At 34.6% G+C, this 21,342-nt stretch overlaps 1 protein-coding gene across 7 annotated transcripts in view; it reads left to right on the top strand.

Moving 5' to 3' along the window:
- LOC142337577 (rho guanine nucleotide exchange factor TIAM2-like) overlaps window positions 1-16,294 on the top strand; it is a 52,319-nt gene extending 36,025 nt beyond the window's left edge. For all 7 annotated transcript variants that reach the window (XM_075386906.1, XM_075386910.1, XM_075386909.1 and 4 more), the window contains exons 4-10: window positions 6,383-6,558; window positions 7,434-7,729; window positions 11,377-11,839; window positions 12,122-12,268; window positions 12,793-12,934; window positions 13,257-15,072; window positions 15,390-16,294. In XM_075386906.1, the coding sequence (XP_075243021.1) occupies window positions 6,383-6,558; window positions 7,434-7,729; window positions 11,377-11,839; window positions 12,122-12,268; window positions 12,793-12,934; window positions 13,257-15,072; window positions 15,390-15,914 (3,565 nt within the window). In that variant the 3' untranslated portion in view covers window positions 15,915-16,294. The remainder of the gene's footprint in view (window positions 1-6,382; window positions 6,559-7,433; window positions 7,730-11,376; window positions 11,840-12,121; window positions 12,269-12,792; window positions 12,935-13,256; window positions 15,073-15,389) is intronic.
- The last annotated feature ends 5,048 nt before the right edge of the window (window positions 16,295-21,342 follow it).

Here is a 21,342-nt window from a genome sequence, read left to right as displayed (position 1 = left end):
CGTTAAAATCATAATCTACATCTTTAAGAATTTTGATATTATCAATTGTGCCTTATTTCCTTGTTTTGAAAGCCAATAATGTGATATAAGAACTGTTATTGTAATGTGACAAAACTAGAAAACGTGAAAAATGGGCAAATACATGAAAAATTTTTTTTAATGTGAAATCTAGTAATATCAAAGCCGGAAAAACATAGCTTAAGGCGTAAAACCGCAATAAAGATTAAATTGGATTCCAATAGAAAGAAGAAACATTTTTTCATTGCTGACAATAAACTACATTTTGACAAAATCAAGAGAAGAATAGAGGTTCAATTAGTCATTATACTTTTAAAAGTCAAAACAACAATAAACTTTCGAGTAACCAACTGGTTACAACAAGGTCAAGCAATTTAAGAATCCAATTGGATCTATCATTAGTGAGCTTTGGTTTGAAATGTTATGTTATTTAACTAATGGAGAAAAGATCGTTTTTTTTAAAAAAGACCGACTGATTACAATCCAAATTATTTTCCAATTATACCAGTCCAAGATTGGTCCAAAACTAGCCCTAATAATGTTGTTTGTCTATTAGGAACACTTAATTATTCGAATGTTCTAGATATTGATATTTTGTTAGTTAAAAACTCAAAATTAGATGCTGCGTTTTTGATAATCAACGAATAATTTTAGGCAATAAAAAACGGCAATAAAAAGTTTTATTTACAGAGCACCCTCAACGGAATTTGAAGTAGAAAAAGCCCAATTTTGAGTCTAAAAAGATTGTGTTAGTGGTTTTTGGCTCTTTACTTCCTGTAAATTTAATCAAACTGTACTAAAGAAACTTAATTCGTGCTGTTTTTGATGAAAAAGTCCTAATTTTGAAATATTTAGCCAGACTTTTTGACAAAAAAAATATTAAAAATAGCCTACAGTTAAATTTTTGTCTTTTCAAATAAAAATCAACAACACTTTTTAAAAAAACTAACAAATTTTAGCAAAAATGGCAAAGTTTTAGTCAAAAATTCCGGAAAATAAAATCTCACCGGAATTCACTCTATTTGCTCAATATTTAAACCTCGATAGCTGTCCCCCCTGTAAAAAACAAAAATTAAATTTTTTTATTCCATACCATCTTTTACACTGGACAAGCTTTCTAATGATACCAGTCTCAACTCTCTACGATGAATATATTGATCTGCCAAAATTGACTGAACAAAAAACCATTTGAGTATATAGTTCCATCCCCCTCAATAGGGGTCGGAACAATAACTGTGTCGTAGTTAAATTGTTTTGTTTAGAATCATGTACTTCAGGAGTATGACAATTCTCAAATTCAATTCACTTTTGGGCAAGTAAATGCGCAGGGAACAACTAAATGATACTTTTTTTTAAAAAACTTTCAGTGTAAGATTTCAAAGAACAAAATAAAAAAAACTTTTTCACTTTTCCTTTTTATAAATATATAGCCTCTTTGTTTATTTTTCTTCAGGTAAGAATCAAACCTGCTGAACTATAAAAACAATTTTCGCAATTTAAAAACTCAAAACAGTAACCGGGAAAATCGAAACCCGTGTACAGTAAGAAAAGTTTTTTTTCAGTTTAAATTGTTTTTGAGTATGTTTGTTCTTACGAAATATATATTTTTATTATATTGTTCCGTCAATTTTATTATCCCGCTTTACCTCTTCTTTTTCCCCACATTTTTTAAACAAAATTGGTAGACTTTTTGTTTGCAATCCTCTTGTCAATATCAGACTTCACCACAACTATCATTGAAAAACGAAAAGTTAATTCCTTTACTCCTGAGCTTCAACAGTGTGAATCACTTTTAGTGATTCTGACACTTTTCACTTCCAAAATCAATCTTTTGAAGAAGCAGTCGATATTTTTTGCGACTCCGAGTTCTGTGACTCAGTCTGCTTGACTGACTAGCATTAACGACTATAATTCGTATTGAAAACAGACATTTTTTAGTGCATTCAGTTTCATTTATGTGCATGATAATTACCTGCTGAGAAACAACTCGTTTTTCAAAACAGAACATTTTACTTTTGAAATGCTCTCTTTTCTTTTTTGTTGATGCCAATTTTTTTATTTTAGACAAGTGATTTAACAATTTTGAGGCGTCAACTTTTCCGCCTCTTTATAATTTTAAACTTTTTAACTTTGTTTTTTTATAAACAAATTTTACTTATAATTTAAAAAAGTTAAATTTTTTATTCACTGTTGATGAAAAATTCGTCTTTCTGTCTAAAGCGCCATCAATTATGATATCTGCTCTAGTGAAAATTTTTTTTTGTTTTAGACTTCATGTATTTAGTTATTGTTATATCAAATTTGATTTTGGTTCTTCGAGAATTTTTTCAGGTTTGATGCTCTGATAATAATAATAAATACTTTTTCCGAGAGTTAAAAACAAAGTTGAAACTTTTTTGCGTTTATGGTGCCCCAGAAAGCGTTTATATTTCACTTCACGGGTTTAAAATTTACCAGAACTTTCTAATTTAGTGTCGTCAAATAAAGACATCTCCCAAGGTTTGAAGAAGAAACCTGAGCTCTTATTATTTTAATTGCATATTTTTATTGCTTTTTTTAAAATTGTTCTCGTGGTCAATTTTTAGTTGTTCTATTTGGATTCTTATTTGAAATTTTTCAAAGCTATAAAAATTGGCAGTTTCTCGAATAAGCCAGATGTCACATGTTTTGGAAAACGAAATCAGATTGGCTAAATTTTGCCAGCTCTTCAGCTCTGCTTATTATGTTTTGTTATAACTATTTTGTCATTCGGCGTTTCGGCATGGGTGCGCTATTAATGTTCTTAATATTTATATTTGAATTTATTCTTTTTTTGAATACTTTAAAACCATTGCTAAATAACAGTAATTTGAACCTTTCTTAGTAGAACCGAACCTGTCAGCAGACATTAAAATCAATCAGTTATTCATAGTCAGAATTCCCTTTTTTGTTTTTAACTGGATTGTTTCTACTAGAATTTTTCAACTAGATTGATTTGATTAACCTGTTTGTGCCCCTTGTTTATACAAATTTCTAATTGAGTTTTAAGTTCTCGTGCTATTTAGTTCCTTTATTTTATCAAAACAACGTTTGAAACGTTTCAAGAAACAACTTGAGAAAAAATGAGAAACTTCATCTTTATAATGTAGGCCACATGGTCAAAATAATTGACAATTGATAAAAAATTGTTTAGTCTCCAGGTTTTTGCTTTTCTGTTGCAACATTTTACGATTTGGAATAGTTTGAAACTTGGAGTTGTTGTTTCCCTAATGATCTTTGTGTTCATTTTCGATCATGTTAATGAATTTTTGTTCAAGTGAAATTCTTCTGTAGCCTCATTTAACAAGTTTTATGACCAACAATTTCTTTATGAACAAAGTAGAGAATACAAAGAAAACTTAAATTTGGATCAGAAGCCATAGATATTACTTTAGAATGTAGAAAAATCTATAATTCCTCAGAGATTTATAGAAAAAAACTGATTAAATTCAAACAAAATATTGTATAATTAAAACGATTTGAATCTTAATGTGTTCGTGTTTAGTTACAAAACTTTTTGGGAAAACCTTTTTGATAAAATTTATCGTAACTTAAGTGCAAAAACTAAGTGTTCTATAATTGAACTTGCTAACTCAGGTTTCTGGTTCCTCTTAGTGCTCAAATATTTTTCCCTGCTTTTTTTTTGTTTCAAGCTATAGCTAAATAAGTTAAACTTTTTTCCTAGGAACTTGATAAAAGCAATGTTTGCTGCTAATACAAACATTTTTATAATACTATGTCTGAAATATTGATTTGATATGTTTTGATATGGTTTCAAGTGAAAACGTATGAACATTCTGTGGCACGCATAGAACAAGCGAGCCCTTTGTTTTCCTCTGTCATAAAAATTCTCAAATTACGCTCTTCTTCACCCTGTGATAAAATTTGCTTTTTTTATAAGGGCTACAAAATGATGTTTCTCTTTTTTCGCTACTTTGCGTAAACAAAAATGTGAAACTTAACTCAAGAAAAAAATGCTGGCCTTGCATATTCACCCGTTTTGAGAAAATGTTGGAACAATTAAATTGTTATTTCACAATCTTTGGAGTGGAATTGTTTTCTAGTACAATTTAAACGGAACAAAGATTTTATTTATGAAAGATTTTTTTAAAAATTTTACATGCTCCATTTTGTTCTTTAAAGCATGATACATTGAAACCGACATTTTTACTGTTTGGTTAATTCGAGGCTATATTTGCGCTATTCTCCACCACTGAATGTTCATGGAGCAATAAAAGTTGCTTTGTACGTCTGATTTTATAAATTTGGGTTGCAAAAAAAATTAGGTTCACTGTCCAGGTCAAATTGAAAGCATTCAAGGCAGTGTAAAAAAAATTGTTGGGTTATATGGGGGTATTCTGGCAGAATGTAGTTAATATCCTGCATGCTACTGACATTTATACGTGCATATATCTAGTATATTACCTGTAACACTTTTGCACACGTAGATATTAAAAAATGCAATACATGCAATCATCAATGCGTATATATGTAGTAGATACGTATACATACACAAACATAGCCAGACTTATAACCGTGCGTGCGTACATACGGGCATTGGGTATTGCTGGGCAATTCCAGAAACAGTCGAAATTGGGAAAGAGATTATGGATTAGTGCGCCGGCTCAGTGCCAACACTAGTGAAGCACTTTTCACCGTTGGAAGCAAAATATATCCGCATAGCGGGGGGATAATAACCCTGGCAAAGGGGGTGAGTTTGGGGGGATTATATCAATAATATGTTTACATAACACCACCCCACTTTGGAGATATTATACCATCCCGCATACCAACTTAGTAGAGATATTTGAGACATATAAATGGAAGAAACTCCCATGTGCTATGGTTATACATGTGTACGCAATTCTCACATACGCGACCCGTTATCTATCTATCTATCTATCTATCTATCTATCTATACTTGTTATCTAAATCATCAACAATATAGTCTAGTGTTGCAGGTTGGAGTCGCGGTTGTGAATAAACAAAAACATAGAGAAGATATTTACCCCTGTTGACTAGAGCAAGCGCTACCTGACTAAAGTGTAACCCAGTACATAAATTTATCATTGTGCACAGGTAGACGGTTTTCCACATCAAAAAGCAGGAAAATTTCCACTTGATTCAGAAGTGCAAGCTGAACCTAATTCAGTGAAAATATCAACGACGCTTATCTTTTTCTTCTTCTTTTATCCCAATTTCAACAAGTAAACCTTGATAGCCTACATTAACCACGCAGCATCTGAGTTTTACTTCAAGCCCCTTTTCTATTTGATTGAAAAAAAAACAAAATTCATTACATTTTCAAAGATTGGTCTTTTAACCTGTTGAAAATAGCCAGCAGCGTTTATGTTTGAAAGCTTTTGCCTTAATTGAACTATTTCAACTTTTTTTTCTAAAAAAAAGAACTTTAACTTTCCGTCAAAAAACTATCAAAGATTGTTCTATACAGCAGTCCGTTTTGATGTAAAATACTGTGAAAAGATAGCAGTTTACATTTTGATTAAATACCGCAGCCGCGTTTTCTATTCAGTTCACTTTTCCCCTTACTTTTACATTCTTATTTTGGGACATTCGGAAGGAAAAATTGCGTGTGTTTTCCCCATCAAAGTTGTTTACTTTTTACAGTTGAGCAAAAAAAGTAACAAAATTTTATTCACATTGTTTTTAGCATTTGACGAAAATAGATTGCGTTTTTTCCTTTATTCTTAGTACTATAGCGCCTGAATTTTCAATCGACGCTGAAAACAAAGCTCAAACCTTTTCCCATTTTTAAATACTTCCTTATTACCTCCAGGAACATTATCAAGTTCTATGTAATACATGCGTGGGTGAATCATACTTACATGTCATTACAAAATTGTTGTTTTGTGACCCAAAGTTAAACAGACTTCCTGCCTTTAATAACAGTGACTAATTTCAACTTCTAAGACTGATTCAAAAAGATTTTTTTCGGAAAATATTTTATTTGCTGATTCATTTGAACGTCTAGCCTTACAAATTGATTTATTGATTTGGTAAAGTGTGCTTTTGTACGTGAATCATCGCAAAAAAAATATTTGACCTTTTATCATATTGTGCGTTTTCGGCAAGTAATTTTCTCTAAGAGACACGAAATGTTTCGAAATGTACAGCGCCGTTTGTTCTCATTTTTTAACAGCCAAACTGAAGAATTAAGCGATTTTATTCACAACTCAAATCTAAACTCGCTCAATCGGAAACCTCCCGGAGGCGTGTCTCCCAAACCGTGGAATTCGCTTCCCTTGAGACGCAAAAGTGACGTTTCAACACCTCTAAGTGAAACTGACTTGAATGAGATTGAAGAAGTGTTTGCTGCTATTAACAGTAGTCTGGGGGCTCACCTGGCACAGAGAGAAAAGAGTAAACAAAAACAACATCAACAACACCCACAGATGGAGTGTAGCCAGTACCCACTACCTGAGAAGCACCATTACTACTCAAGGATGGAGTCTATGGAGTTTGATTGTTCAACTCCCAAGGCCAGAGGACTCCAGTATGGAGGTAGTATTTAGAATTACTTAGAAAAGAAGACAAAATATTTTTGTAGGCTGTTTTCTTACTATTATTTAAAACATTTTAGACCTCTTAGAATATTTTTGCAAGTGTAAATTCTGCAAGTTTAAGGATTGGAATCCAAACACTGTTTTTTGAGTATGACATAATTTTTAGATCATCTTTGTTGCCAAGAAATAAATGCAAAAATATTTTTATCACTTTTTTTTATAAAATTAAAGAGTCGCCGGTATGCTTTTACTTCTCAGTGGCTTGCTCTAAATCCTTTCAGTGAGAGTTTAGATTTTTAATATGACTTTTATGACTTCTAATACACATGATGTTTAACTTTTATCCAAAATTGTTATCGACATAGACGACAACTTTAAAATAAAAATTTTGGTTAAGGAACGAGTTCATTTAAAAAGAAATCTTGATTTGAGAAATCTTGATTTGCACCTGTTTAATACCTAGTTTTGGGAATCAGTGCTCTCCGGAAAAATGGTAGTTAAGATATCCATCATCTAGTTCAAATCGGAAACCTAAAATCAGATCATACAGAAAGTTAATTTTGCGTCTGATTTTTCTTACATTAATTTCAAACGACAGGCTGACAAATACACAAATTTTGTAGTCAATTTGATCATTAAAAGGCGTGACATCAAATTTTATTGGCAGTTTGGAAATGTTTGCAAAAACATTCTGCCGTGCGCCTGCTTATCTGCATAAATTTGCACAGCAGTAAATAATTTTTACAATATACTTGCAATCCATTAAAAAAATGACTATGTCGTATACTCTTTGTTTGCGACATTGTAAAAATCACAATCTATCTGTTTTGCCCTAAAATCACGCAATTTTTATGACGTCATTGTAATTATTAGGCTACAGCAGTTGCGGTGAAGATGATGACGATGATGATGAGGACGAAGATGATGATTCCGATCACGATGAAGATTGTTCACACCACAATAACAACAACCACTCCCATCTCCCCCACTCTTCCAGTCAATTCAGAGTGGTGGTTAGCCCAGATGGTAGTGCAGTTGCAGGTGTCAATTCAGGTGTTGTCGTTGGGTCATCACTGTTAGCAGTGGACTGTGGCAGAGGGGGAGGGGAATCTTCGTCTTGTAGTGATTCTATCATGTCTCAAAGGAGCACCTTTTCATCACACAACCAGGTAATCTTATTTCATTTACTTTTTACCGGGCAATCTTTAATACGTATGTTAATGCTCAATTATAAGCTAGTTTGGTTTCCCTTTTCAATACTCAAGTATAGATTCACTAGCTTGACGCAAATAGTTAAACTCTACCGTCACTAGCATGAAATACAGTTGGACCTGATGATTCTTATAAATTAAGTTTTGCTTGGCTAGCATAAACCATGCCCGTGGTACTGTTTCACGAAGAAGCAGCATTTCGTGTATATGGTAGGTAAACTTTGCACTGTTTAATATTAATATGAACCGTTCTCTATACGTAGTTAAGTCTATAAAATTTCAAAAAATATGCTAATAATTTTTATCGCCTTTTACCACTACTTTTACCCCTCGTTTCTTACGTGCGGGGAAACAATGCTGTCTAATAGACATTTTTAATCTTGACAATTAGGCTGTTGCTTACATAAGAACTTTTTAAATAGAATTATTCTTTGAGTTATATAGTTTTTTTATGACGCCATGAGAAAATTGATGAGAAATTTCGCCAGGTGCAAAGGTGTGAACAACTTGAATGTATTTGAAGCGGGGCGTGTTTCATGTTTTGAAGCTCCTACTCAGTGCTTCAAATTTAGCTTCAACTGAATATCAAAAGTGCCATTTCCTGTTTTGAAAGTTTCTCAAACTTATTTTACCACTATATCCACTTTCTCATGCAAATTTTGGTGCAAATTCACACTTTGGGTTTTCCCAAACTCGTCCTATACACTCGCTATGTAACCGAGCTCAGTAACCATTATCCCCGATTAATAAAACTATTCAACAGATTTCTCTCAACTTATCAAAAAATTAACGTCTTAACTGAACTTCTAATCCGCAATACATAAATCCACTCATTTTGACTTTGTTCCCGAACATTTTTTCATTTTATATTTGCTCTCTAGCTCGAAAATGCTGAATTTTGAAAACTTCAAAACGCATTCATATTTCTTTAAAACGATGCTTTCTGATTTTGAAAGCCCGCCTAGAAAGTTAGCCCGAAAATCAATATTCTTTGATTCGCCAAATATTATGTTTGACCAATGCCTTAAAAGTCATGGAAAAGCTGCAATTGAAAACGTGGATTTTGTGATCTACAGCAATTTGAATAATTCTGTTGAGGTAAGTAGGTTAAAAATAATTAATATCCAATACATTAATTAGTTATGATAATTGATGGGTATGTTAATTATTAAGTGATGGTTAAGATCAGTGTCCTTATTAATTAACCAATTAAGTAATGTTTTGTCTGTGCTCGGGAAAATTACAGTTGCCTCGCGTTACACTTTGATCACGTTTCATGCTAAGTGCGTCACAAACAATTTGTGTAGCGAGATTAGTTTTGAAGGCGTGACATCAAAATAGCGGCGCATCAAAACCTTTGGAAGTCTTCTCAAATAAAATTGAGGTGTGAATTGCAATGTTTGTTAACACTTTCTCTGTTGTGGATTTTGTTATTTGGAAGAAGCATTAACTGGAATTAGATTCATTTCAACTTCCACTTGTTTATTCAGTTGCTTCGTTTCTGTTTTGACTGCTAAAACTCAACCTCTTTTAACTGTATCTTAACGTGTCAATAACCCACAGCGTTGGGTGTTTATCAAGACCTTAGATCTTTTAAATAACAAAAGCATAAACCTCTATTGTTCCAAAATTTGCTCAAAAAGTGTTATTCAGCGAATCGGCCATTTCCCCAGTTTTCCCAATTTTAGTCAGTATAGGCGCAACTTTGCTTGTTGAATCAAGCTTGAATTTAGAGTTCAGTTTTTGGGAAAATGCCTTGGCTTAAGTCCTTTCCCAAAACCCCGACATGCTTTACGTCCTCCGATTCGTTCCAGAACTTTCTGGACATCTCTAGTCCTCCTTTAAAAAGGAATCGAACATCCGTTCTGTTTGACTCTCCCCCTCCAAGTGACTTCATGAATAGTTCGGCGCTGAGTTGTCTTCAGCAGTTGAATGAAACTCTAGAATTGAGCATAAATTGTAGTGTAGATTTACTTACTGACGACACAATCACTGAGATTGCAGATTTACAAAAGGTGAGTTCAATTTTTGTTTAATTTTCTAAACTAAATTTTTGCAAATTTAATGTTTTTATTTTTTAAAAAGCTTGTAAAATGTGAGGGATGCTGGAAAATTTCGCAGCATTTTTGGCAAAAATTTGATCACTCTTAATGCACGATTTGTGAAACCTTATTTGTTTGTGGATTAATTTTCCGTACAGCTCAAGTGAAACTTAAAACAAAACAATTTTTGGTGATCATCATACGTGTCTGCATCAAAATGTTAGTTCCATTTTTAGCAGGTGAAAGTTGGGAACAAATTTCATTTTTGTTTCATGTACTCATTCCATTTTAAAAGAATTAAAAATATGAATCATAAAAATATGAATCCAATGAACAAGCTCTCCCAGTCCTCCCGAAAACAAGTGTTCCTATTGTGAACTCACATTATTGTTTCTACATTAAGACAAAACAGTAAATAAACAGTAAATAAAACAATGCCGGCATATTTACTATAGTGAGAAAAAAATAGTGGAAATTGTTTACAATTTGTTCATAGGGACATTTAATAAATCCAAATAAACCTCAGTTATTTTTCAATTTTTAGCCGCTGCAGTTACATCGTTTTTCATTTTCATTAGCTCTTGACATTTAGCAACATGTGCAATTTAGTTTTTGATAAAATTTGCGCAATATAGTTTACTCAAATCACAACAGGGACATTAATCATAGTTCATATTTTGTATATTAATTACGGCCATTTTATTGTAAGCAGTATATAGTGTGGTCATTAATATCCGATTAATACATTATTTAATACCTGTGCTGATAGCGTGCCTCAAATCGCGTGAATAAATTGTGTCTAGTTACTTATTTTCAACCTGCTAGTTATAACTAGTTAATATTCATAACTTCAACATGCATAGATTGTAATTGCGTCCTCAAACCAGCTCATAGCGCCCTACTTTTTCCGGGTTGGGTGCCTTAGTTTTGAATTTTTTTGCACCTCATAAGATGCAAACACAATTATCAGCTCCGAAATTTGCTCACGGCGACTGAAAGTCTCGCATTTTCTGTCTCAGACCAGCAAAACGCCAGACTTATCGTCTCTTGAGAAGATCGCGTGTCTAGCTTTTTACAATGTCTTTATCATCGAATACCATTAGCAACGCTAATAAATATTTAGCGTCTTCAACTTCACAAACAAACTTAAACTTCCGCCTGAGGGCTAGAAATTCGTTCCGAGTTAGAAATCGGGCTGATAAAGCACGAAGTTTGATTGACTCCTTCGTCGAGAGTGGAAGTGCCGACTTTTCCTCCTCGTCGTCGGACGATTCGTTCGGAAGAGATAATTATGGTTTCGGTACTCCTGAAGCCAGCTCTTCAGTTCAGGTGAGTGTTTAGGTCAAAAAAGAAATTTTGGATTTTTTTGGCCATTTTAGTGATGATTGCTCTTTTGACAGCTCTACAGTGCAGTTTCTTTTAGAACCGTAAAACTTTATTAAAATTTTTTACTACCTTATTATTCCTTTTTAAGTTCTCCTACATAGGTTTTTTAATCGATATCTGATTGGTTATTTTTGGTTACGATTAATTAAGAGAATTAATGGAATCGGTTTATTTCAGAGCGTGTACGACTTCGACCCCCAAACCCCTCAGGTATCCAAGTGCAACCTTGACTGCACATCGTCGGAATGGATTCCAGGCACCGCTATCTCCTACGCACACCGTGCTTACTCCCTCGAGAACTCAAACTCCATGCACCACTTGACGGCAACCCCTCAATCACACCTGGTCGGAAGCAATCAGACCACACCCGCAACTGCTGTCAATAGCACCTTGGCCAATGCCAGTAACCTCAGTCTGGAACCCAGAGCTCTGTTCCAAGAGAGCAACAACTACGGAAACTTTGGAGTGAGTTGCAAGACTGGATGGCTTGAAGTGAAGCATTTGCTAGCACTGAAGAAGAGAAAGTTGGACCCGGTTGCCAAGAGGAAGTTCAGGAGGTTCTGGTGCTGTCTGAAAGGGACTAAACTGCTTCTCTATACTGATATCAGCAATGCCAATGCCACGCCTTTCAACACCATCGGTTGGTATTCTTTAAAAGGCATGCGTTAAAAACATTTTGGCTTATGCTTTTTGCGACTTTTAACGATGATTGAGTATAGGCTACTACAGATCAATTTACAAATCAATTAGATATATAATATAACTGTGGAAGACCACAAGCGAGGTTCGGATAGATCAAGCATTAAATTTTTATGGTCTAATAAATAGAACCAAATATGGATCCTGGTAAAGTTCGGATTTCTTTATGACAGATGTTTGCTGTAACATACTTCTCCGTAGATTAATGTTTGAATGATTGTAGGTCTTGACAACTGCCTTGTGCAACCTCTGCCCGAACACCCGAGGAGGGAACATATTCTAGTAGTTAGCACGAACCTGGGAGACGTCTACATGCTTCAATGCGTGTCCTACTCAGACATGCACGCTTGGACTAACACCATTCATAAAGGTTAATAGATCTATCTTTCATATATTTACTCCAATTGAAACTCTACTTGATACACATTGATAAGAAACATGCTAAAACTGGTTAAATTTGCCATGTTACTCCTCAGTAGGGGCATCGAAAACCAGATCTTGACCAGATAAGTTTTAAAAATTAAAAGCAGGGTATTCATAGAAATTTGGAGTTATCAAATTTTGAAAGAATCTTTCGGTTTTAATCGAAACGGTTCAAATTTGTAAAATCCACTTTTTAGAGCCCATAAGAGATCAAGTGCGGATGCAGTCTTAAAAATTAACAGGGCATTATACCTCGCCGGCTTTTACGATTTACTTTTAAGCTATATTGGTTGTGAGGTTGTTTGTTTGAGTTCAAGGCGGTTCGAAGTTCATCAAAGCAAATACCATTAAGTTCCATAAATGTGATCCAAGCTTAAAATTAGTCTATAAACATCCGAACAATGCTTTGAAATTTAAACTTACCATTTGTGATTTAATGTGATTGGTTTTAATTGGTCAGTTTTTCTTTAGTTTGTGGACACTCCATTGCGCTAAACAAGAATTCCGAAGACACCGTCAAATTGCTCAAACTGGACATTGAACGAAAAGAGAAATTGTGCATGGAGTCGAAAAACATGGCAAACAGTGAGAAATACCAGTGTGATATTTTCAGGTAAACATACTTATTTATCTATATCTAGAATTTTGGATGGAATTTGTATCAGATCGAGATTGAAAACGGAAGCAAAAATTTGAAATGATCTGATTTGAATTAAGTACATTAGGTATTTAACCTTGACCTCTTCAAATCTTCCCCTTTTGAAACTTTTGAGGAATTTGGTTGTTTTAGCTATCCAGAGTTCTGGATGGAATTTAATTGAAAACGGAAACAGAAATTCAATTGTGATTTGAATTAAGCACACTAAAGTTATTTAAACCTTGACCTTTTAGATCTTTCCGCTTCAAAATTTTTTTAAGTAATCGGATTGTTTTAGACTGAAGTGTTACATCGCATCTCTACGAAACGAGGATTTGCCCAACCCTAAAACCCTTCTGTGTATGGCTTCGAAGGAAACCAAATCTCAGATGTCGCGTCTGAATTGTTTCTCAGTTTGTGCAGTTCACGCTCTTTTAACAGCACAATCTTTGCCTCAGTCCAAAAATCAGGGATCACTCGAACGGCCGAAGCGAACTATGTTCTCACTTCTACGAAGCAAAGATTCATTTTCAGCTAAAGACGAAATTGCCAAACGGAACTTGAAACGTCGCAATTCTCATGCTGGAAAGGTTGATAACGTTATCGTTTCCTTAGACGACTCTATTACCTGTTCGCCCGCTACTAAAGATCAACTTGCGGTTTGGGATCACCATGAAAAAGGAAAACTGGGAAGAATCAACTTGCCCAGAAATCAAACTAGTGTAATCCCAATCCTACCTCATACTACAGTCCAAGACGTTCTCGAAAGATGTTGTCGAAAGCGCAGTTTGGACCCAAAAGATCACTTCATCCGGGTGAAACAGTTCGAAAGATGGGTGATTCCACAACCCCGCGCCCTGTTGACAAACTACACCTGTGAAGCAATTGAGTTGTGCATCAAAGAGTACAAATCAATTGAATTAGTCAAAAATATCCCGACCGAACCTTACGGATTCAGTTTCGAAATGAGAGCCGATCCAACAAACGGGCATTCGCGATTATTCGTTCTCGATGTTATGTCAAGGTCAGTTGCTGAAAGCGGAGGCATTACTCAAGGCGACGAAATCATCGAAATCGATTCAATCCCGGTTACTTCTGTTGATCAGACTCTGATTGACTTCCACCTGAAAAAGAAAGGTGTACTTAGCTTGTTGATTAGGTCAATGCGACCATCAAGGTACTCCAGTTCTAATTGTGAAGTTTGCGGAAAGAGGAAGACGTCATCCAATGATCACTCTACAAGTTGTGACTCAGGAACAAACTCTAATTCATCCGCTTTTCAGAAACTTTCCAAGATTTCTGACGAACTATTTCTCACAGAGAAGCAGTACGTGCAAGATTTACAAGCCTTGATTTGCGACTACCTCACACCAATTGTGAAATCAAAACTGGTGAACCATTCTGAAGTTCATCAGTTGTTCTCAGCGGCTGTTAACATTCAGAAAGTTCAACGACAATTCTTTGCTGAATTGAGATCTGTTTATCCCGAACATTCATCACTTGAAGCAACGTCATCAAATCTGGAATCCTTAGCCGAGTCCTTAGTACCCTGCATGGAATCCCTGAGAAAGCATGTGGGAAACTTTAAGATCTACGGATCATATTGCGCTCTTCATAATAAGGCATTGGAGATCTTCAAAGAAGCCACTAATGATCTAGAATTCAAACAGCTTCTTGATTCCAGCAATCCTCATAACGAACAAGCGCGAAACCTTCAATCATTTATGATCAAGCCTCTCCAGAGGATTCTGAAATACAAGTTGTTCATTCGCCAAATTGCCGACAACTACCCTTCAGACCTGGAAGGCTACTCTACAATTGAGCAAACTTTTGAGAACGTCGACAAGTTAGGTTCGCACATAAACGAAATGCAAAGGGTATTCGAAGACTACTACCCCACTTTCGACCAGATGCTTATTGAACAGGGTGCTTCAAACATGGTCCAGTCTCTGCCACTGGAACAACTTCTGGCTCACGGACCAGTGATCTGGGTCAGCAATTCAATTGAGGAGGCCTCAGGAAAGAAGGGCAAGAACTCTCAAATGATGATGTTTGTCTTCAGGGATGCAATTGTTCTCATTCCCAACACTCGTGACAAGAAACGCAGGAAAATGGTAAGCAATTTTAATGCCCTTTACTTCAAACTAAAATTCATATAGTATTACGCCATAAGATATATACAGCAGTATAAGAAATACCGAACGGCACAAAGTCAGTTTGGACTGATTGGTGTAAAATTTGGAATCTCTGGAATGACTGAAATGTCTGGAATCTTAGTTCTCAACTCATTTCTTTCTGAATCATTGTATGTGGAATGCAGGTTTAAATCTGAGTTTTTTCAAGCAAAATTTGGACAAAGTATACAAAATATCAAATCTCTTTAGATATCAATTCAATAACTTTCGAAATAGTGAAGTCTTGTTGGTTTCAGAGCCTCGTTTCGCAAGCAAACAAGGAAGATTTTACGACAAAACAACGATTCCTTCTGCCGACTAGCACCACAACTCGGGTTCCCGATGAACTCAACGAGGACTCTCAACAATTTCTTCTCGACTTCACGGAGTCATCAAGCGACCTGTCTCAAACCTCGACCACCCACCGATTTGTCCTCTGGTGCAAAGACCCAATGTGTCGAAGACAACTTATCACTGCAATTGACGATTCATGCGCTCCATCGGCACAAATGCGCAAACGAAACGCCAGGAAGCAAACTCGAAACCAGTCAGAGCCAAGAAGACAAATGCGGATTCCAGACAAACCAACGAATCTTGAGATTCCCTCGGGTTTCAACCAGTCAACCCTGTCTAGTAATGCGCATAGCCAGCAGCAACTGACTTCGTCGGGTGCTCAAATCACAAGGTCACAAAGTATTTCACCTAGCAGACGAAATACGCAAGTCGACTCGGGTGTATTCTCCGACGAAAATGACAACACAAACTCAGTTAACCTTAGTTAACCAATATTATAAACTCAAAAGAGACCCTTAAGCTATTAATTTGAAATGCATCAGCTAAATTTCTGCCTTAACTCATGTTGAGTGAGTTCAGACTTAATATGTGGTGAAAAATGAAAACTCTATTGTTAAAATTTTGTTTAGTTTTGATAGAAAGTTTATTTCTTTACAGCTGTTTGACTATTTATCATTATGCGCCCATTTCTGTGTCCAGTTTATGTGGTAGTATTGTGTTCAGTTGTTGCTACTTTGGTTGGCCTTCCCTGTACCCTGTGCAATTCTCACAATTTTGGACTGAAACTATTTTGACTTATTTGATTTGCTAAATTTCTTTAAATATGTAGATATTTCTCTATATTACTAAATTCAATCTTTTCTTTCAACGTCTCTTTTTTACAGGACAAGCATGTACAGAACAAGAAGATCAATAATGCCCAGATAAAACATATTTCTGGAAAATTCGCAAAACTAATAGATAGCGCAAATAGTTAGGTTATCAAAACTTCACAAAATCTTTGGACATGTCAATACTAATACCTAGACTTGCAATTAGACATGCCCAGTACTGGTATTGACTTGGCTTTAAGTACGGACAGAAAAAGATACTTACTGAATAAATCCGTTATTCAGTTACTAATACATTTGAGTGTCAACGACTTTGAATCCTCGTGTCAAAAGTTTCAGAACAAAAAAGATACAGAAGTTAGTCGTGAAAGAGATCCGCATTAATCTTTTAAGATCTTACAGAAAACTCTAAGCTATACTTTGATCTCGAAAGGTTTCTATTGAGATACATCGTAAGATTTTGTATCTAATACGTTGAGAGAATCTAATACTATACAGAATCTTATATCTTACAACAGCAAGTTTTCAAAAAATTAGATTTATGCATTGTTATGAATTCATGGAAGAGGTAAATAAGTTTAATATAACTCAGTTCAAAATGATCAAGCGAAATGACTACGGATCAAATATACAATTAGGTCAGCTTAGAAAACGTGCTCTGTAATATAAGCTCATATATATATATATATATATATATATATATATATATATATATATATATATATATATTGTCAGATTGGTAATGACGTGTGAACTCCAACAAGGAGGCGCGGTAATGTGCGTTTGCACATAAAGTCACTCCCCAATCAAGTTGGTTTTAGCTCGAGATTTTCAGTGTAGAAGACAGTATGGATGTATCCTGACATTAAAATATTTTCTAGCGTACTCGATGAAGTAAAAAATAACAATCAATGCACCTTTAGGAAGCGAGGTTGGCTTGTAGAATAGATGCATTTTATCGTATTTTTTGATGGCCTACAAATATTTTGCGGACAGTGATGTTTTTGAGGATGTTAAAATTGCATTAGCACAAAAGCTGCCTCCTGGAAATTATATATCAATCAACACAACCAATCGTTACTGTCTTAAAAAAAATCGCTTGGCCAAAAAATTTTTACCCAAAAACATCACGTATTGGAATTGTGATAAAAATTTTTGTTTACTTTAAATTTTGGGAAAAAACTCTAATCAAAACATCATATTAGCAGACTAGTTCCAATAACACATGGCAATAGAGTTATTGTCGAACTAAAAACTTTCAAAAGAAAGAAAAATAGAAAACCATGGTAATTGTTTTATCCAAAAGTTTGCCTCTTTTATTTTCATAACAGTCAAGAGATCAATTCACAAGCGTTTTTAAAAAGAATTCGGAGTCCAGTACAGTATTAGGAACAAAATTTTCTGAAATAAGTTGATTTAGAAATTAAAAACCAAATGAATATTTTAAAGCTTTAGTGTAATCAATATAACGAAAAATGAATGACATATCGTATAAATTTAACACAAAATGATCCAAAATGTTCTACAAAGATCTAAAGTATATAAAGCATATATTTGTCTAATTTTCTTTCAAAAGCCGCTCAACTTTTAAACTTGTACATTATAAGGGGAGATAAATCAGGCACATATCGTACTGAAACTGGTTTTTTCGAAGTTGCAAATATGCCTCCAGATGCTGAAAACAAAAAAAATATTGCTTCATGGTAAAAAAAGGACACAAGATGGCCAGATAGGCAATTGAATTGAATCACTTGAAACCTGTTTTACCTGCCAATCAACTTTGACCACATGAAAAATATATAGTCCCGGATTCAAAATGACTTTGCTGGACTACGTTATTGGTGAAAAAAACACAAAACAATTTGCCTGTTCTTTTTTTAATAAAACAACACGAACATTATATTAAAACATATGAACACAAACATGTTTGACACGAAGTCGGTATCAAGATTTATTAAATATCAGTTTCATATGTAAACAAAAACAAGATAATGAGTTGCGTTACAAAACCACAAAAAAATTAGTACATAGTAATAAACTTCGACATAATAAACTTCTCCCAGAAGAGCGCTGAATCCCCTTAAAAAATTATGAAAAAAAGAATGAAATATGAACAGGGCAGCAAATTACTTAAATACTAGATACCAAAAAACCTGGATCAAGTATAGCGTTTTTAGAAAAAACAGCTTTCCACTCATTTTTTCTCAAAGAAGAGCTGTACTGCAAAAACTTTCATAAAAAAGCCCATCAGATAGATTTAAAAGAAACAGTTGGAGGGATTATTTGACGTTCTAGCCCCTGGGTAGGTCATGAGAAAACAAACCAACATACTTTAAGGATATATGATTCCAGAGGAATAAACGTTGGGGATGGGAACCTAGAAATTGAAAAATCGAGGACCAAAGCAGAGCGAGGAACAAATATTCATCTATATATATATATATATATATATATATATATATATATATATATATATATATACATATATATATATATATATATATATATATATATATATAAACTTGGTTAACATAACGGTGGTTATCAGAGCAATAGATCAACAGTTTATGAAACTCATTTCATTAGCGTTCTTTGGTTTTCCACGTGTAAAATTTTTGTTTTTATATTATCCCCACTTTGGTCAGGTAAGAATAAAAATAGTAGAACTGCACACTAATACGGCTCCCGTTTGCTGCAAGCGTTTGGGTGGCTCATCATAAAAGGACCAATCTGGACTGTTCTTATTCTGAATTGGTAATTAAATCTGGCCAAAACGAGCAAGCCAAATCATTGAGGCAGGCACCTTGATCATAACTGACGACAATGATTGCGACCATAATGGATCATGCAATCTCCACTCCGATTGAGCTATCATCCAAAATCCAAAATAGTCAACTATATATAAACAAACGAAAGCAACGGCGACGGAGGCAAAAACTGAACAACACGCAAAAGAATTTCTGATAATTTCTAGAAAGGGGGACGAAAAATCATTCAAATAAAGAGAACCAAAACAATTGGCGTACCGTAGAAAGGATCATGCACGTACGCATGCTTAAACTACCTAGAGGACAAGCGCCGAAAAAACCAGAAAACAATACTATGGTCACTGATCTCTCACAACTACCCGTAATTCAACTTCTTTAACAAAGTCGTATGGCCTCCTATAATTGCTCCAGCCGGTGCATTACAACAGATAACATCTTTTCACTCTAGCAAAATGACTCAAAGAGGACATTATTACTACAAAAATTAGTTAAGGATTCATCTCTTGACTCTATCACATCTTGTCTTCCTGAAGCACCAAACCCGAAGCGAAAAAGGAGACGACAGTGATGTCAAAAACTTTTAACTTCAAAACGCAATTGTACAGATTTCACACAACCCGGGTCGAGATTTGAGCGGCTGTAAGCGGCAAAATTTTCTAAGAGATGCGCTGAACGCACTGAAATTTTGTAAGGAATATGCTGAAAGTGCTGAAAGTTTAGTTTTAGGCGCTGAATGAGCTGAATAAAAATATTTTCAGCACTTGTCAACGCATTTCTTACATAATTTCGGCACATTTTTCAGCACTTCTCTTACAAAAAGTCAGTAATTCAAAAAATCCCAAATTCAACACTTACAGTACATTCCTTACATAATTTCAACATATCTGTTACAAAAATTCAGCACATCTTTCAATTAGTGACAATCTTTCAATTAGCGCAAGTGGCACCTGACAAAAACCCTCGTCCTTCGGCGGCCAAAGGAACGGTACTCCCAACGACCTTTGTCTTGACCCTCAAATCAAAGTCCTCAATGTTCGACCCCGAAACTGAATGATGAGATTGAAGATGAGGCCTGAATGATCGGATGTGCAAAAAAAATCAAAACTCATTTGATAATATCACTAGGTAGTCATATATTGTAACTAATTTATAACCAATTATTAAGTTTAAAATGATATTCAAATCGTTTTTTGTTCAAATTTTGGTTTAATCTCGTGTTGAAACATTTTTCCTAAGAAAGGCAAATTGTGGTACATTGTAACAATATCATCTGTTAATGTAGTGCAGTGAAATTACAATACGGAGATTGTAGTTAATTTTTTTTGATGATAACTTGCTACCTATATACTTATGTTAATTTTTGCTCATCTAATTGCGCTTAAATTTACATAACCGTCTAGCATCTTTCTCCTGCCTCTTGAAATACACCAATTTTCATTCTCTTACTTCTACTCAATTTCATTCTCTCAGTTTTGCGCTTGGTGTTTTTCTGTGGTTTATTGTTAATTCTCGCCGCTTTCACCAACTCAGAATATAACCTCTACTCAGTGTCTCTGTCGCAAATCAGAAATCTGAGAATCGTAAAGGGTACCAAATTGGGAGAATCTATTTCTGAAAGTTGTTAAGAGCACTCGGTTGGCAAAGTTTCTATACTGAGCTGTAAGCGTATGACTGTTTGAAAAAAATCATCCTGGCTTTAGGAGTGCTTTTTCTGTCAAGCTTGAAACTCTTGAAAGTTTTTGGAAAAAATAAGTTTGAGTTTTCAGTTTTCTCCATGCATCACCCTAATTTCCGCTCAAAGTATGTTTTCAAGATGTCAGTTCACTTAGAAAAAAGTTATTTCCAGGCCGGAAACTTTCGCAAATTGAGACTATGGGGGACAACAACAGCTGTTTTTTCGCTTTTTATTGACAACCTTATTATATAACGTACAAAAACTGAACATCCAAGCTCCAAAAATGAGCCAATTCAGCGTAAAGCATTATAACAAAAAACAACGCTATCATATTGCCCACAGAGGCATCTCTTTATTTCGATACACTTAAAAATAGAGCCAATAAAACTTTTGGATAATTTTAGAAATATCTACTATGTTAATGAGAGAGGCTCAACTAAAACTGCAGGTATTGTTTAACCAGTAAAAATTGATCTTTATAATCAAATTATAAAGTCCAGTTTTACCTATTTATCAATTGAACAAATTCAGTCGTTCTAGAAAAACCTATTGCTCTCAGACTAAACTAGCAGATTTCATCAGTTCCACTGGCGTTAACCATATGACAATTTAGATTTGTCAGGGTTCATGAGGACAATTATTT

Source organism: Convolutriloba macropyga, chromosome 4 (assembly GCF_964194025.1).
Source record: "Convolutriloba macropyga chromosome 4, txConMacr16.3, whole genome shotgun sequence".
In the NCBI taxonomy this organism is placed as follows: domain Eukaryota; kingdom Metazoa; phylum Xenacoelomorpha; order Acoela; family Convolutidae; genus Convolutriloba; species Convolutriloba macropyga.
The sequence above is the reverse complement of the archived record's forward strand: the minus strand, read 5'-3'. Positions and strand labels throughout refer to the sequence as shown.